General features: G+C 37.2%; 1 protein-coding gene across 1 annotated transcript in view; it reads right to left on the bottom strand.

Annotated features, from left to right (window-relative positions):
• The window catches only part of Nau (myogenic-determination protein nautilus), a 38,130-nt gene extending 28,643 nt beyond the window's left edge, over positions 1 to 9,487 (bottom strand). Inside the window, exons 1-3 of the mRNA XM_070314276.1 lie at positions 8,194 to 9,487; positions 2,966 to 3,266; positions 534 to 704 (exon numbers count right to left, since the gene is read on the bottom strand). Of these exons, the coding sequence (XP_070170377.1) occupies positions 534 to 704; positions 2,966 to 3,266; positions 8,194 to 8,468 (747 nt within the window). The 5' untranslated portion in view covers positions 8,469 to 9,487. The remainder of the gene's footprint in view (positions 1 to 533; positions 705 to 2,965; positions 3,267 to 8,193) is intronic.
• Between the last annotated feature and the right edge of the window lie 9,937 nt (positions 9,488 to 19,424).

Genomic DNA, 19,424 nt, shown 5'->3' with positions numbered 1-19,424 from the left:
AAGCTTTATCCGCTGTTATGAAAAATCTATCGACATTGTATATATGTGACTCGCATTTATTCAAATTGAAATTTTTATTATTTCTGTAAATATTGTATATGCGTGTGTGTGTGTGTGTGTGTGTGTGTATATATATTATTAAAAAATATAAGAATAAAAAAGAGAGATATCCAGTTTATAAATGTTATACAAAGATCGTTATTTTATTACAACATAATATTATGTACAATGTCATATTTGCAATATCGTCAATTATTATAAGATACTTAACATTCACATGACTTTGTTTAATTCAAAAATCTCTTTTATTAAATCACAAGATATTTAATAGAAAAAATTAGAAAAATATACGCAGCCACTCTTGTCAGCAATTACCATAAATCAGACAGCTAATCTTAATTAATGAGTGATATTTAACAAGGTCAATTTGAATGCGAAATTTGAATCTGGAATACGAAATTCTCTCCCTGCTGAGTCTAATCCCGGTGTGTATGTTAATCTTGTTAATTGGCGCTATCGCACGTCTTACGTACCATATTCTCGGCGGAAGGGTGATCCTGATGTCCGGAGGGCCGATTTCCCTGCAGCAGTGCCTCGAGACTCTCGATGTATTCGATAGCATTCCGTAATATCTCCACTTTCGGTAAACGCTGATTAGGGTTGTTGCTCGTTCTCCTTTTAAGCACCTCAAAGGCCTCGTTGACCTGCGATAGAAATTGCATTATTAATCATTAATACGCCATCGATCGCCTAAATAATATACATATATACACATAGCCATGCACGGCACGCGTGTGTTTTTCTTTTTAAATACTCTCTTAAGTTAGTGTATTTTCACTAAAATGTAATAAATAATTATAAATATAGCAAAGTGGAAATTTCAATTAGAGATATTAAAAAAAATATGTCTTATATTATAATATTATATATGATATATATAAATTTATGTAATAATATATATATTTTGTTAAAGAAATATCTAAGTATAATCAAGAATCCTGTTTATTTTTTATGGATTTATTATTTTATAATTAGAAATAAAAAAGTATGATATGTATATCATTCTGAATTTGAATACTAGTTATATATATTTCATGTCACTTTATATATATATATATAAAGAAAACTAGTCTTACGAGAGGATTAGATGGAATCGCTGTCGAGGGCTATCAAGATAGAAAAACTTTCTTGATGTGGATAACAACATATGATATATTGGGTGATTGCATAAGTTCGTGCCCGATTTAAATATAAACTTCAATAGATTATATTTTAGAGATAACACTTTTATTAATCAATTATATAGTCTCCATTCTTTTCTACAATGATTTTCCAACGATCTATAAGCTTGTCGATTCCATTTTTGAAGAAAGAACTTGGTTTTTTTTGAAAAAAGTTTGTAAGGTGGTTTTCGACAGCTTCCTCGGAATTGAGATTCTTGCCATTTAAATTATTCTGCAAAGACGGGAACAGATAAAAATCTGAAGGCGCAATATCTGGAGAATATGGCGGGTGCTGCAGAATTTCCCATTGCAACTCCTGCAGTTTTCCTGCAGCTTATTCCTTTCAGTCAGGAGATGCGGCACCCACGTATCAAGCTTGGAAATGTATCCAAGCTTTTTTAAATGACGAAAAGCGGTTGAATTATCGATGTTCAGCCTCTCAGCAATATCCTCAGTTGTAATCCTTGGGTTTCTTTCCATTAAGGCATGCACAATGTCATCATCAATGCCAGAAGGCCGTCCAAAGCGGGGTTGATCCTCCATGTTGAAATCACCATTTCGAAATCTGCCAAATCACTTTTTGACTGTTCGGAGAGCAGGAGCGCGGTCCAAATAAACGCTTTGAATATTTTTTTGTGCAATCCCAACACTCACGCCTTTCCGAAATTCATATAGCATTACATGCCGCAAATGCACCTTTCGTTCTCCATTTTTTATGATTTCTCTTATGCACAAATGGACTTATCTGAACAATGTCTGATGCTAAATTGACATAAGACAACGTCATCTATTCGGTGTAAGCAACAATTACCACACGAAAACAATAGAACTCCGCCATGCAGCAACTTAATGCCATCTATGAAAATCGGGCACAAACTTATATAATCATCCAACCTTTCTCAACAAATGTCTACGTAGCGAGACATACATATCAGCCTCACTACATCGTATTGACATACCACCAAATATGTAAACAAGGACACATCGCGATCTCTTACAATATATTGTATTTATATACATACATGTATACATATAGATATATGATTATTACTGATGAGCTAAATACACATATCGATTTTGTAGAAAATCTTATGTAATTGCTTAATTCAATTTTTTTTTTAAATATCAAACACTCTAGATTTATATGTAATAAAGTTACTTTTCTCCACTGGTGGTATAAAGGAATAAAAATTTCTCTTAAAATTCCGTCTCGTGTAAACACCGCGAGTGTCGAATTTCAAATGATTCTGTGAGATTTAATATACTCGGGTCCATTCTCCCTCGAAACATCATTCGTCATTTGAATCGTTCAAAACGGCGCTTAGTCGCGACCGTTCCACTTCGCAGATGTGTTCCTTCCGTCAGCGCCGCTCTCTTTGAGGTTGTTTATTTCGAAAACACGATTCGCGCGTGGCATATTTTAAATAATTACCGACGGACCAAAGCAGCAACGTACGTATATTCAAATAAGAAATATGGTACGCACATCTTTCTCTCTCTCTCGCATATTACAATCGATTCCATCATTTTAAAATTTACTTAATTTTTAAAAAAATCGAAATAATTTAATATAAGCCTTTAAAGTCACAGATTTTAACAAGTATATATGTAAAGATTTTTTTTTTTTTTAATTTCTACAAAAATAGAAAGAAAGAGAATGATAGATATAAATGGCATATATACACAGGATAAAAAGCACGCATAATGTTTTGGGAACAGAAAATCGTCACGAGGAAACTGACCTTTCTCAAGCGCCGTCTTTCGCGCAAAGTGGCGGCTTTCCTCCGATCGACGGTGACCGTCTTCTTCTTGCAAGCCTTACAGGCCCACAGAAGGCATCTGCGCGGTCCATGAGGTGAACCGGCGTCCAAAACGTGCGGATGCGGCACGTGCTCGATCGACTCGCTCTCGTTCGTCTCGTTAGTCTCGCTAGTCTCGTTGATCTCGTCGGCGTCCGCGGAGCCGGACTCGAGGTCGGCCGAAGCGTCCGCCGATATCACTGACGAAGCGTCGTCCGAGTCGAGGGCATAGCGGGACTGCGACCTGAAAGCACCGTCGATCGATTTATGTTCATCGTATCAAAGAAATCAAATCTTTGAAAAAAATAGAATAATTTTTATTTATTGCCAACTGTAGCATTCATAATTTGACATTACTGCTGTCTTTCAATGAGACTCGTATAGCGCGCATCTTTAAATTTCTCCGATGAATTACGTAATCTAAATAAATAAAAAATAAATAGCTGCGCACACACACACACACACGAATATCTTTCTCGATAATATTATTTTACATCCTTGAAGCTTTCAATTCTTTTTATCTTTTTATCTCGCAGTGCGATGAAGGAAATTATGTTAGGATGTTTCCTGTAGACATGTAGACCGACGTATTTTGTGATTTGTACATCAATGTAATTTAATATTCTGCTTTGAAATGTCAATTCAAAGAACATAAGTAAATATGATTGACTGATTTGATCTGTAATTTGTTTTTATAGACATCTGTCGCAAGACGAGAAAGTTTCTTGCTCTCTCAAAGATTTCAATCTTAAAAAATAAAAAGAAAAAAGATATGTATTCAAAAATAATTATTTTTATAAATAAATTAGAAAAAGGTGCAATCTTTTAATTTAAATTCAATATACAATATATAATATTATACAATTCATATTATATTTTGTCATATTTCGTTATATTTCTGTAGTTTTCAATAAGCATGTCAGTTTTTGAAATCAATTCCACAGATTTCAACTTTCGTCCGTTTGTGAAAAAGTATATCTGCTAAAAAAATATTTGAAATATAATATTATTATAAAAACTGTAACACACGAGTACATAATTTGTATTTTCAAACTATATAACCCAAAAATCAGGGTTGGGAAAGTTACTTTATAAAAGTAACTCGTTACCGTTACTCGTTACTAATTTTAAAAAGTAACTCGTTACCGTTACAGTTACTAAAAAGTAACGAGTCGTTACAATTTCCATTACCTTTTTACAATACAAACTAATAAATTATTTTGCATAAGAAAAACTTTTAAAAAATTGTAAACAAGGTTTCATTCAAGGTTTATTACAAAATAAATGATTAAATTTTATCGAAATTCTTTATTAATTTTTAATAAAATTTGTTGCTCCATAGTATCATCATTTAAATGCCCTCTTTGTGGTGTTAATACAGAGCCACCGATGCTAAACATTCTTTCTACAGATGCACTGCTTGGTAGAGCTGTATTATATTTAATAAAAAGTTTTTTAAGTTTTGGATAGTCGTTTAACATTTCTATATTACAATTATTTGATTTTAAAAACCGTTGCAATTCTTCTTGTTCAGATTCATTTTGCACCGTTTTTTGCTCAAAAATGAAAAAATCATCGTGATCGTCAGATTTTCCAGCTTTTGAAAAATTTTCAGTTGATCGGATTCCCAATAAATCCTCCAAGTAATTTTCAGCACGTTTTCTTTTTTCTCCGGTTAACCAGTTTAACTTAAATTTTGGATGTAAACATGCTGCTATTATTAATTCTTTTGTTTCAAATATTGTAAGAAATTTAAAATCAAATATAGTAAATTAAGCGACATTGTTTGTTTTATTGAAATTAATACTTTTGAATCAATAGTTTAAAATAAAATAATATTTTTCAAGTAAATCCTTATTTAAAATTAAATAACATATGTATTAATCAAATTAATAAGTTACCTTTTATTTAAACCTTGCTGAATAGCTTCAACTAATGAATGGCAATCTATAAGGTCAGATTTATTGAGATGTTCTAATTTTCGTTGCAAGGTACTTAGAACTGGTAGTGAATGAGAGCTCTGCTTTTCCGAAAAGATAAAGCTCTCATTGGATATCGCGTGTCGCGTCATCGCACTGGTCTGCAAGAGCCATAAGTTGAACAATCACATTCAAGCATTTTTACAACATAATAAGAATGCTAATTGGTCGATTTGCTTACGGCTTTACGGTTAAGATAAAAATTTTATCACGCACAATAGCAAGAATAATATCTTAAATAAATCAAAAAATTTGAAAAAAGTAACGATAAAAGTAACTATTAAATTCGTTACTCGTTACCGAAAAATGTAACGAAGTTACTTTTTCCGTTACAAATAAAATTTGTAACGCCATTACCGTTACAGTTACCGAAAAAAAGTAACTGTAACGGTAACGGCGTTACAAGTAACGCGTTACTTCCCAACCCTGCCAAAAATAAACTTAATACTTCAGTACTTCTACATACATTTTATCTGTAAAAATATTTATTTTTCAAGATAATGTAGCATAATGCAAAAGAAAATACAACGTTATACTTTTATTCGCGAATATATATACATATGTACGAATTTATATATAAATTCTCTATATGTATGTCATCGTTCCACAGAAGATGAACTGTTGCACCACCGAGCGTAAGAACCGCGTGACGTAAACGGACGCTGAAAGGTCCGGCATAGGCATTTAGCGAGCGAACAAATTCTTGCCTTAATCATCCTTTAGTTATCGCGACGGCGGTTAATAATGGACACAGGCGCGTAGGTCCATCACGAGGCGATTTCCGCGATTGGACACGTTCCAGGTGGTCCCGCGACGAGCGTATTTTCTCGCATCGCGAGGAAGAGACGTTGCCCCTTTCTCCCCATTTCCTCCCCTCGGGGGTAAAGGCGAAACGCGACGAACGAAGTGAAAATGGTTTAATACGCGGTAAAGACGTCGTCGGGTTCACACATACATTGAAAAGTACCACACTGGCCTACGTTGCTTCTCTCGATTCGACACAAACGTATGATACTTGCTTCGACAAGGTTTCGAGAAAAGAAAAGAGAAAGAAAACGATTCTAATAGGGAAAAAGAAGAAATGTTACGCAAAAATGCAAATAATGATGTAATTTTCAAATTCCATTTATGTAATCGAAGATACTCTTACGTACTTTTATATAATATCATAATATCTAAATTATTATTAATATCTTAATCTTAATTGATTTCATTGAATTTTTAATAAGGATAATTTTTAAAGCGGCAAGAGAGATAGATGAAAGAATGCTTTTTAAAATAATATAGTTTTATATATCAAAAATACTTACAAAATAAAAAATACACATATAAAATTTATTACACAATTTATATACAATATATAATCATTATTCGTTGTTATATGTGTACGAATGTACTGTTAGGCTAAAGTTATTACGCTAATACAGGAACGATATATTGCGATTTTGCATTTAAATAGTAATATAATTTTTGTCAAATAAATCTGATTTGCCAATGAAATCGATACTATAAATAAAGGTATAAAATATAAAAAAGAGAAATGTATTGTCAACACATCGTACGATACAAAATGTAATAAAATGAAAAAAATTGTCATATTACAAGTAGATAAGGCAAATAGACAAAATGATAGAGCATGTAATCATATTTGAAACCTTATCATGATAATTTGAAAGGAATTTGAAAAGCATCGTATCTCTTTGTTATTTTATATACTTTATTCAACGAAGCATTTTTCGTAGTTTTATACCGCAGTAGGATGATAGAACAGTAGATAGTGGGATGATAGCAGATTAAGTGGGTATTGTAATTCAAACTCGATCGCATGGATTTTAATCTCATGCGACAAATGTTGTGAAGGAAGAAGACAAAAAAAAAAGTGAAAAAAAGAGAATCTCTGAGAAGAGACGATCAATCTTGTCAGGTTAGCGTCTCGCGAATAAAGTGCAATTAGTCATATTTTAGAGAGTGTATCCATCAGAAGCTGAAGCTTCTGAAAGCGCTAATTCATCAAGTGTCGCACTCTCTTGTGAAAACCCGCTATATTTCGAGCCGGATAAAGGTATCAAATTCTTTTCGATAATATATATCAAATGCGTCAATTTCTTATTCCAGATATTTACCATACTTTTTTAAACTAAATCTGTGAAAATGTCACTGATTAAACCACTGCCTTAAGATTTCGCTGAAGATCAATGATTTTCAATGAAAACATTCCCTTTTTTCTTCTCCGTCTTATGCTTCACTAATAAGATTTCACTGAAAAATCAGTAACAATCGTACACATTTGCAAGACGCAGCTCTTAAAACATTTTTTATTTGTTCTAAATTGCTATTTTATGGAAGATGTTTCCATACATATCTGGAATCAATATTGATTGCTATATCGATAATAAAATAATTTTCTCATTTCACGATGAGCCGTGTATTTTGCGGACTAATACAAAGTTCAAATGGTTCTCCGCAATGTACACGCGGATATACGGGATGTCTTTCATTATTTCCGTGTGCTAAATTCGCTTCTAAAGTTACATCCACACTTCATAAAATAGCTTATGTATAATGTGTACACCTACAGACGAATACAAGCGAAACATTATGAAGTTGCGATGCACTGACGGAAATGAAAACCGCTACAAAGGAATAAGCTGACTTAAATCGTTAACCGCTATAATAGAATGTCATACAATGAAACTTTATACACTACTGTATATTTGCATATTGTATAAACGAGAAAAGAGTTGGCCTTTGGTAAAAAAAAAAAATTGTAAAATAAAATAACAATTTTAAATGCACTTTTCCCAATTGATCGAATATTTCGGGAGAGAAAGACATGAATTATATATTTAATTGTTTTTCATTTTTAATAATTTATATTTAACTATATTTTAATATTTTATTAATTACATTTTATTAGTTTTAATATAGAGATATTAATTACATTAATTTTATTAATAATCAATTATATTTTTTATTTAGTTAAAAATTATACTTTATTATTTTAGCTATAATAATACTTTAATATTTTAGTTTTTATTATCATAGTTTTTATTATTCCGTCAAAAATGCAATATAATACATATGGAAAGAATGCGATGCAGGATTTATAATGACTTTTATCACTTCTTTTCATTTTGTTTACAGATTAGCGCTCAAACATGTCAAAGTAGACCAGATAAAGTGAACGCTCACCTGACTCGGTCGTTGCGATAATTCAACGAGCCGGTTGACATCGGGACATTATTGCCGATAAGCCTCGCGCGATCATCCGTGTCCACCCGGGTGGCGATGTATCCCTCCTGCAGGTACTCGGACTCCGTCGGCGCGTAAACACGCCGATACCGGTGGGGATGAGAATGATGATGATGGTGATGATGGTGATGCAAGTGATGACGGTAACCGTCGTAGGGCGATCTCGCGGTAGCTTCGTAGCCGTAGGGCACCGCGTCCGTCACAAGGGTCATCATTTCACCAAGTTTCGTCGAGAGGAAGCGGAGTTGTCACTGCACTCGGTCGCTCAAAGCCAAAACGCACCGATCGTCCACGTGTTCGACCTCGCGCGACCTCATCATCATTCAGACGAAATTGTCTTCGGCGGCGATTTAATTAAATTTCTCTCTCGCGTGTACATGCATACGTATGATCACCAGCATCATCAGATTCTCCATCAAACAATCGTTTGTGTCCGTTAAATATCGATCAATATTCAGGAGATACGACCCTTCGAGATAATACAGCACCAATATAGATGAAGAGATTATACAGCTGCAATATAGGTGAAGAAATTGATCAAAGACGAAGTTGATCGAGGTCAAAGATACCCGCCGTAAAATCGCGACAGCGCTCTTTTCTCTATCATTTAGCTGTCGGCCCTTTTCGCGAAAAGATAATGAATCGCTAGTCGCAGCGAGGACGCAGATGCGTTATATATTCGGTACGATTAACTCTTTTTCCTTCAACTTTCTCGTTAACTTTGTCCGAGTCGTTCCCAGCCGGTTTCGTCCCGAGGCGCGAAATTTTCCGCTCCGATTCGCTAAAACCACTGGACAGATTCCTCCCTTGTCGCTCGTTATTTAAGTTTACTTAATCCACTTTATCGTTGCCCAGTTTTTCGCGTATCTTCGTATATCGGATGAGTGCGTGTGCACGGTCCGAGCAATGTCAATCATGAACCGCGAGATGAAAAATTCGTTTTTTCCACGTTTTCTGAATTGTGGGATTTTACGGAGCACGAAACGCTTCGCGTCAATCGACTCGATGATCGCGCATTTTTTCGCGGGTAACGCACTTTTGTTCCCAATAGAAATTGCGGAAATGATGAAAAAAAAAAAAAGAAGATAAATCCCGCACTGAACTTGAAAGAGATTCCAAATCGGCGCTCCAGCGAAACTCGATAGCGTGGGAGGAAGCAGGTCGATCTTGAACCGGCGGCGCGACAGATTCCTTCCCTAAGAATCCGGCGTGACTAACCGAGCCGGTCGTCAGACCAGACGCGACAGATCCGAAAATCTTGTAGCCGGAGATGACGGAGCGAAGATGTGCCTTCTCGTGTAGTATCGGTCCCTCCGCCACATGGCATCTCTTCTTAGGCGCGCGTCACGCACACGCTCGCGTCTCGCCGACCGAGAGATGCGAGTAGGAATAATTTACACGCGTTTACACATGTGTGTGCCGTCGACAGTCACACCCCGAGATGACTATTTTTAAGAACGTCCAGCCAATAGCAACCGACGAAAATCGTCTTCGGATCCGCCTCCCGGACTGTCATAGATGCGTGAGTTTGGCAGGGACTCATCACGGGGTGTGGTTTAATCATTAATAAGAGTTAGATTCTCATCAGGTTAGAGTCTCGTCTGGCCGGAGCGACTCACCGAGAAGCTTTTCGGGGATTTAAATCAACGCTGGTCCAAAAGCATAATAACGAAGTGCTAATCGATTAAAGACTGTTATCGCGATGATTGGTTGAGATCTCTCTTCCTTCTGATCTTCTCCGGAGAAAGACAGACGATCATTTACCGTGTTAACTATCGTTTTTATCTAGTAACAAGATCCGCGAAATTATTTTAGTAAATAAACGTATATAATCTTTTCAAACTATTCTAGATATCAACGTTTGAGAATTTAAAAAAAAACCTTCCGGTCATAGATTTCTTCCATCTATGGTTGCGAGAAATTGTCAAAAGAACGTAATTGAAAGAGGTTGCACCTTTTTTTAGGAGAATCTTGAGAAAAAAGATTATCGACGATAGAGTTCAATCGAAAAGAAATCTCATTCGTTTAAGATTTCTTTTATATTTTCAATAAATTATCCTATATAAATTTTTCATCTAATCATTAACTGCTTAATTAAGTTCGATTTGATTATTCTTTGATTGAACTTCGTCGATCGTATTTTATCCGGCGATCATATGTTTCTGCGGCTCGCCGCAGCGGAGGGTCGTTTATTCGGGAATACTTAACTGAAATGTACTGGTTTACAGTCGAGCATGCTAACAAAAAGAGACGTTCATTACGGTGGGTCGTGGTTTTTGACAGATATCCCAATACGCGTTCGACAGTCGATTCGATTTGCGGTCTGATTGGAGAGAGCAGGAGCAGCTATTACTCCTGTACACATATAGAATGTTTCACATATACATAGTTAAATTTTAGATCATAGGATACTTCGAAATCATGTCCCTTTAAAGGCAGATTTTCCTCAATACATCGAAGAAAATCATCATTTGTTGCAAAAGAGAATTTCCATCTTTTTCTATCATATATCTTTATATAATCAAAATTAAAATTAAAATTAAAATTTTATTAAAGTAAACTCAATCTATAATTAATCGAAAAAATTGTCTCCTCGGCTTTCCGGGATTTACTTCTTCCTATATCGTTTAAAATTCAAAAATCCCTGCCTCGACATTTTGAAAAAATCAATTCCAAATTAGTCGGGGGATCCGCCATCGAAGGGGCCACGCAATGATTTTTGAAACGCCTTGTATATAGGGAGACACGCTTATATAGAGTGAGAGACACTGCTACTGATTCTCGCCGCCGGTTACGCGGATACGTAAACTTTATGTAAATCCAGCGCCGTCTGTCACATTTTATGCTCCGCTTTCACGGGAATTAAAATAGACTATTGAGCGTCGAATAAAAGCTAAAATTACCCCCTGGCAGCGATCCAGATGTATGGAGATAGAAAACGAGGTAAAGTTTTAGCCTACCGACACGTTTTCGTCGAAATACCGATCGCCGTACAGTGATAATCTGATGCTCTCGCGCTTTACGAGACTACGCGGAAATAGCGGTGGCGTTCTCCGTTAAGGGAGGATCATCTCCGTTCTCTCTCGCGGCGGAGCAACGCGATCGAACATCTAATCATGCGAGCCACAAACGCTCCTTTATGCTGAGAATCCCGCACACTATCACAATTATGGCAATTACAGCAAAGGAAGCAGTTAAACTAACTAATTATTATTCCAAAAATTCGAAATTTTTTAATCAAATCTAAATAAAGAAAGAGATAAGAAAATATGTGATAACGATATATTATATATATGTATTTTTTTGGATTATACGATTATCGCTGTAGCTATTCGTTTCCGAATCATTCTGTCATTCTAGAATTGACGTTAAATGAAACAATTTTGTTCTTAACAATGTAATAATCGAATCATGAAGCTTTACCTATCCAAACACATATTTGTGCGGAATCATCCAACGATTGATGTACGATGCTAGAAATCCAATGATTAATATACTATATTGAAAATGATTATCGATTGATAGATTATTAAAAGTTCTAGTCTATATTTCTCCTCGCAATTGTCCTATATATACTGTATATAATGTTTCATTTTCTATCTGCATACATATAGCTTTATTTCGAAAGTTTCTTCTACTTCAATTTGCTCATATTGAATCAGTGTTTGTCAATGGATTTAAAATTATAAAAATTCTATTGAATGATGCTAAGCAAGGAATTAAATCATGTACGGGAAAGTTCGCGGTATATATTTTCCGTGAAAATTCTCGCGTTTAAAAACTATACAAAGGCACGTCAAAGTGCACACCAATATATAATGGAGATCGTAAAGAAAACTAACACAGCCCGAGACACGAGATAGCTTGCGTACATTCGCGACACGGACTTCTATTAAAATCCCATCCGCAGTCCCGGTACCTGTCAGAAGAGACAAGGCCAATTATCGTTAAAAGCGGTTATTATCGGACGACGTTAGAGAAATCCGCGAGATGAGAGAGCGCCGGTTCCATCCCTCTCTTTTCCCTACCTCCCCCATCTCCCTCCCCCGTCCCCTTTATCCATCTCACCGTCCTACATTTCGGATACGTCGTATACATCTCGGATATAAAGAAGCGCCCTTCGCGCGATCCCTCCGCCCCCTTCCTTCCGCAAACAACCGCGTGAAAAGTCCGGGGGCTCCGAATTTCATTTTTCATTCGCCGTCCAGTGGTACAAACCCCGAAGACCTAGAGAGAGACCATGAGAGAGTTCGCGCATTCCCGCAGATTATATACACACACACATATGATACATACATATTTATCTACATATACGCAACCGCTGACACGCGCGCGCATTCGCAAACACGAAGGGTAGTTCTCCCTTTCGCACCCTTTCATCGTGGAAGCTCGGCGCGGCTCGGATGGGCTCGTCTCGCGTAAGGGTTGAGTGGAGGAGGGGGAGAAGCAGGGGTAGGAAAAGGGAGAGGATCGCGAGATCGCGAAGAGTACAACCCTGAGGAGCGAGACGCAAAACAGGTCACTCTCGCCTCCTTTCAGGATTCGGCGGCTGGCTGGGATACCTACATCTGCCAAAGTTCACGGGAGGGCAATGCCTCGCCCACTTTTACGGGGGCATCATCGCGAAGCGATGTCTTTGTTCGCCTTTTTGCTCGCGCGAATTTTTGTTTTTCGAACCAATTTTCCAGCATCTTTAAAAGCTCGCGAAAGCGTAGCAGATAAGTGAAAAATGTCAGTAAATTTTTATTTAGCGGGCGAAAACCGTTAGTAAAAGAAGGACGAAGATTTAATAGCGTCGGAATTTATTTCACCCGCAAAAAGCGAATAAATATTTTTTTTGTGTTACTCGTCTTCAAGATACTTTTTAAATGTTTTCAAAATTCTCCCGTCAATTATATTTTTGTTCAATATATCTGAGAAATATCATTCTATTATATAATTTGTCTTAATATTATTTAAAAATTATCAAATATTAACGGGGCTCCTGTCGTGAAATTTTTTTGTCCCGATCAACGGATACTTTCAACGGATAATCAATTACTCTTCTTACATTATCTTTCACTTTCTCGTTATTTATAATTAATATAAAATTCCGAGCTTTTTTTGTATCCAGAATCAGAGGCCCCGGGAAAAACCTGGAGAAAAAAGCGCATATAGTAAAAATATATAAGGGATGAAGGAAGGGGGCTGTTAACAGGCCGCCTCGCGTTGGCAAGGAGACGTCCTTTCGCGCCGCCGCGACGCGTAGTTTCCTATGTAATCCAATGTGACTCTTGGAGCCGTCTTGAATTCTCTTCGACGTGTATCGCGACCGGAGACTAGATGCTTCGGATAATTCCGAGCGTTGGCCAAAGCCTCGAGGACGTTGCGGCGCGACGTCGCACAAGCCTCTCCCCAAGCTCTTTCCCCTCCCTCTCCCACTCCCGCTCCTCCCTTCGCTCCATCAAGATAATCTCGTTGTAATCACGCAAGCGCCCGCTCCCCGTCGATCAGAATAACTCTCATTGAATAGTTGTTCTTATACAGGATAATACCTTTAACGGGAATGACGAGAAAATTCGCAAGTCGATCGAAATAAAAGGATGAGAAAGGGAAGCTCTACGTTACCAAAATCGACGAATAAAAAATTTATTTTCGATGGAAATTAAACTATTTTCCGCAAATTAATTTTTGTACATATGTGTACACGCGTAGATTAGAATATTATAATATTCTTTCATATCAAAATTTCATATAATCTGATACATCTCAAGATAATTTTGCTGTCACATTTTATTTTCACGCTAGCGAATACTCCACGTTCCTCAAGCTGTGCGATTAAACGTATTCCAATCTTATTTGCATTCCTCAAGGTTTCTCATATTTATGGAGATGAAATTACTTAGTGTTATATGATTAAATGTATTCGTAGCGATATTCTAAAGATGACTCTAAATAGAATTCTCTACAATTGATCTTGTCATGATTATGCAAAATTTCTAATCGAATTTCAACGTTGACTCGAGACAACAGTGTATGCATGCATGAATTCATAAATTTGTATCGTACAAAATTTTCTTTATACGTGGAATTTATTGTCTGTATGACGCAATATGATACACGATAGCTTTTTCGATTATTCTTGGGCAAAGTAAATTGCGAAATTTCACCATCCATCAAGATTACGAGATACAACATTGAAATAATATTTCTAATTTCGTATTATAAAAATTCTTTATCGTTATTAAATAAGCATTATCGTTATTAAATATATGTAAAAAGCAGGGTTGGGAAGTAACGCGTTACTTGTAACGCCGTTACCGTTACAGTTGCTTTTTTTCGGTAACTGTAACGGTAATGGCGTTACAAATTTTATTTGTAACGGAAAAAGTAACTTCGTTACATTTTTCGGTAACGAGTAACGAATTTAACAGTTACTTTTATCGTTACTTTTTTCAAATTTTTTGATTTATTTAAGATATTATTCTTGCTATTGTGCGTGATAAAATTTTTATCTTAACCGTAAAGCCGTAAGCAAATCGACCAATTAGCATTCTTATTATGTTGTAAAAATGCTTGAATGTGATTGATCAACTTATGGCTCTTGCAAACTAGTGCGATGACGCGACGCGCGATATCCAATGAGAGCTTTATCTTTTCGGAAAAGCAGAGCTCTCATTTACTACCAGTTCTAAGTACCTTGCAACGAAAATTAGAAAATCTCAATAAATCTGACCTTATAGATTGCCATTCATTAGTTGAAGCTATTCAGCAAGGTTTAAATAAAAGGTAACTTATTAATTTGATTAATACATATGTTATTTAATTTTAAATAAGGATTTAATTGAAAAATATTATTTTATTTTAAACTATTGATTCAAAAGTATTAATTTCAATAAAACAAACAATGTCGCTTAATTTACTATATTCGATTTTAGATTTCTTACAATATTTGAAACAAAAGAATTAATAATAGCAGCATGTTTACATCCAAAATTTAAGTTAAACTGGTTAACCGGAGAAAAAAGAAAACGTGCTGAAAATTACTTGGAGGATTTATTGGGAATCCGATCAACTGAAAATTCTCCAAAAGCTGCAAAATCTGACGATCACGATGATTTTTTCATTTTTGAGCAAAAAACGGTACAAAATGAATCTGAACAAGAAGAATTGCAACGGTTTTTAAAATCAAATAATAGTAATATAGAAATGTTAAACGACTATCCAAAACTTAAAAAACTTTTTATTAAATATAATACAGCTCTACCAAGCAGTGCATCTGTAGAAAGAATGTTTAGCATCGGTGGCTCTGTATTAACACCACAAAGGGGGCATTTAAATGATGATACTATGGAGCAACAAATTTTATTAAAAATTAATAAAGAATTTCGATAAAATTTAATCATTTATTTCGTAATAAACCTTGAATGAAATCTTGCTTACAATTTTTTAAAAGTTTTTCTTATGCAAAATAATTTATTAGTTTGTATTGTAAAAAAGTAACGGAAATTGTAACGACTCGTTACTTTTTAGTAACTGTAACGGTAACGAGTTACTTTTTAAAATTGGTAACGAGTAACGGTAACGAGTTACTTTTTAGAAAAAATAACGGTAACGGTAACGAGTTACTTTTATAAAGTAACTTTCCCAACCCTGGTAAAAAGACTCTTGGTGTAGAATTTTATAAATAATCCATGTTCAAAAGATTCTCGGTTCATTCTTAAAAAAACATTCGTAATTTCTAACTTTGCATAAAATTTGTGTAGCGTGAGAACATTAGAACATATAAAGCTCGCTTAAAATTTCATTTAATTAGGTTTTACATCCCTATACGGATCGTCATTAACGCCTGGATAATCTTCTCCTATCTTTCCCTCTCTATCTTCTTCTACTTAAAGGAGCTTAATCTATCACGCATACGCATCGGGCGTGTTGTATATATTTAGACATCCCTATTCGCTTTTAAAATGAACATCTTAAATCCACTAGTTTTAACTTCTAGGTTTTACGTCTCCACTCTCGATATATTTATCTCTTTTTAATAAGATTTCTTAAGAAACATCTTTGAATTTACAAAACTAGACATTTAGCAACACAACCTTGCGAGAAAGACTTACAGGGTATCTTCTATTAAGATAGACTTTTGCGGAAATAATTAATCATATCTTTCAAATAAAAGATTATTTTCTCAAAAGATTCTTATATAATATATAATATCTAATCGTATCAATTTTTCAATCTCTTTTTCAATTTTAATTTATCAATCAGCTAATTTAAATCTTGTTCTTATGTATGTATAATTATCGTTTAAAGTATCTATTCAACGATATATGTGTATCTCGACAATATTTAATCTCGACATATCGTACAATATACACATCGCACTCTGTATCGGATTTATTTTGAAATGATCAAAACATTTCTTTCCTTGTGTAATATATAGAAGCCTTATCGAATGAATACGAAATTTTTGAAGAAAAAAAATTTATTTGTGCCAAATACAGCCGGCAAGAACTATTCGCGTATATTTTTCCTGGCAACTTCCTCGCTTCTGGCTTCCCATAGTTCACGGTGATAGGTAGGTATCGGAAGCCCTTACAGAATAACACGTTATATAATTTACGAGCAACGAGAGAATCGCTTTCTTCGGCGAGTTATTCGGAGCTATGGCAGACCGCGGCAATTTGTCCTCGTCTCGTTTGCGCTAGGAGGCTGCGCTACTTTTCCGGAAAGAAGGACTTTTATTGTCACTTGTAACTTTAAACGCCGACATCGATGTAGCGATAGCGTGTGTCGCTAAACGTGCCCACGGCGTTCCATTAGGCTTTACAACCTTCGAGCGGTAAAACGCTGAGAAAACGCCGCTCGTGTCGCTTGAGAAAGAGACGAGACAGCTGATGCGTCGGGGCGTGTCACTGCTCTCTCTCTCTCTCTCTCTCTCTCTCTCTCTCTCTTCACCGAGTCCCCGAAGTGCATCCGGAAAGAACATCCGCGCGTTTAATCCTACCGGAGATATCGAGAACATCGTCCCTCGGGGAATGAGAAAGATTCCTCCCTCTACCACCCCTCCTCCGTATGTGTCTCGACGCCCGCACGAAAACGGTTTGCGTAAAACGAAAGACGTTCCCGGGGAGAGCAAAGTTCATGTTCCACGACGAACACCGACTAACATCATCTAACGACAGATTATAAATTGTCCGAACTCGATATTACGCCATTCTCGTTTATATCTCGCGACTTTATCCTTTCGCTGAAATTCAGGATAGACGTATTTTCAAGCGCATGTGCCTTTCGTGATAACTGATAGATACTAAAAAAATAACAAATTCGAAATCGCAATTTAGCTTTTTTAATTCACGACTTAAAACTAATTAAACTTCTGATGAAAAACTGGGGTTTTAATCAATCTCAGGGCAAATAAGTTATTCGAAGACAAAAATTTAATTTGCAGGATGAGTCATTAAATATTTTCTGGGACGTGGAAGATTTAATGAGCGTTAAAAATTCACGATTACAATTTCAATCACACAAAGATACAACGTTAATGAAGAAACGTATTATATATTTATTTTTATTGCTACATACAATACAATATAATTCGAAATGTTTGCAGATCCACTGGTAGAATTATTGCCCGCAGGTTTCGATCGTGTCAGCGCGGCAAGGAAACCGTGTATATCATCACACCGAGTTTACAAAAGTTGGACTGCCTTATCGAGATGTAGGTAAAATTTGCCTGTCGGACAAGATTGAAAAGATAAGGGTAGAAGGACGGAGATCAAAAGCGAAATGAAGCCGATGGAGGCGAAACATAGAGCGAGAGCGGGAGTGGAAAGAAAAATCGCGGAGGGAGGAAGAGAAAGACTTTTGTCGAGGAACGGTTCGCTCGTGATAGAAAGAACCGTAGGGGCTGCGGTGGAGGATGCAGGGGATGCGAAGCAGAGAGAAAGGGAGAGAGAAGGATGGAGCTGAGGGTTGCGGAACGCTGTGGCGCTGATAGAAAGAGAGAGAGAGAGAAAGAGACGGACGTAGCGCGCGGAGAGTGGAGGACAGCAGCGGAAACAGGGGTGGAACACGGGCGAGAGGAGAGAGAGCCCGCCGGAGGGTGGCGGAGAGGATCGGTCGGGTCGTTTGTTGCGGGCTGCTGCGGCTCGGGCGCGACAGTTCTGCTCCGGCCACCGGCGGTGGATTTTCGCGGGAGCCGCGCGGCGTACGTCCTCCGCGAGAGGATCAACCCCGTACGGCCCCGTACGAGAGAGGGTAGGAGAACGGGTGGAGGAAAGGCACCCTCGATCCGCGCGCTCGTAACCTTCTCGAGCGCGTCGCGGCCTCGGTTGTCCTCGTTGCGACCAGCGAGCGGCCACGGAAACGCGTTTCCGCGCGCCAAGAGAGACGGCGACGACGACGGTGGTGGTGGCGGTGGTGGTGGTGGTGGTGGCGGTGGCGGTGGTGGTCGTCGCGGTGGTGCTAGTAAACGGCGCCGAAGGACGAGGGACAGCGACGGAGGGAGGGGGAGAGGGACAAGGCCGGAACGCGGCTCGAAACGACCGAGATCACCGGACCAGGGGATCAATCGACGACGGCATGAGGAAACGCCTAGAGGCCGCGCACGACTGCTGCTATTGTCTCATCATTAACGAGGCCGGAACAGTCGCGTTACTATCGAAGAACGCGAGCGTGACGAGCGCCGAATTCGAACGTTGACCGCCACTTTCCGGAGATCCGATTGTACATTCGCCGCCGCGCGAACAGCGCGAGACACGTAGATGAGATAAGAGGCTTAAACACGCTATCCCGTCATAAACATATTATACAGACAAAGGGATTTTAAAGAGATTTTTCTGGGAAAAAAATAACAAAAAAACATACGCGCCAAATATATATATATATATATATATAAAATATTTACGCGCAACAAATAGTAGTTGAAGAAAGACTTAAACGCTATTGATGAAATTAATTATTCAAGATAGACAAGTAAAAGGATGTAACGACGACTTGAAGATCTGGCGAGACAATTACTGGAGCAGAGAAGAAATAACGCGGCGACCATTTGCAGAGTTGAGAGAAAATATTCTTCCTGGAATCTCGCAAACGCAAATTCGCGCTCTCGTTAAAGTTTTGTCGGTAGAGGGGCGAATTCGTCACCCTACTCTCCCCCTCCTCCGTAGAGGGGGAGAAAAAGCGCGCCA

The sequence above is a fragment of the Polyergus mexicanus genome, unplaced genomic scaffold, assembly GCF_030449975.1.
Source record: "Polyergus mexicanus isolate NDT 795.1 unplaced genomic scaffold, iyPolMexi1.0 SCAF_26, whole genome shotgun sequence".
Taxonomy (NCBI): domain Eukaryota; kingdom Metazoa; phylum Arthropoda; class Insecta; order Hymenoptera; family Formicidae; genus Polyergus; species Polyergus mexicanus.
The sequence above is the reverse complement of the archived record's forward strand: the minus strand, read 5'-3'. Positions and strand labels throughout refer to the sequence as shown.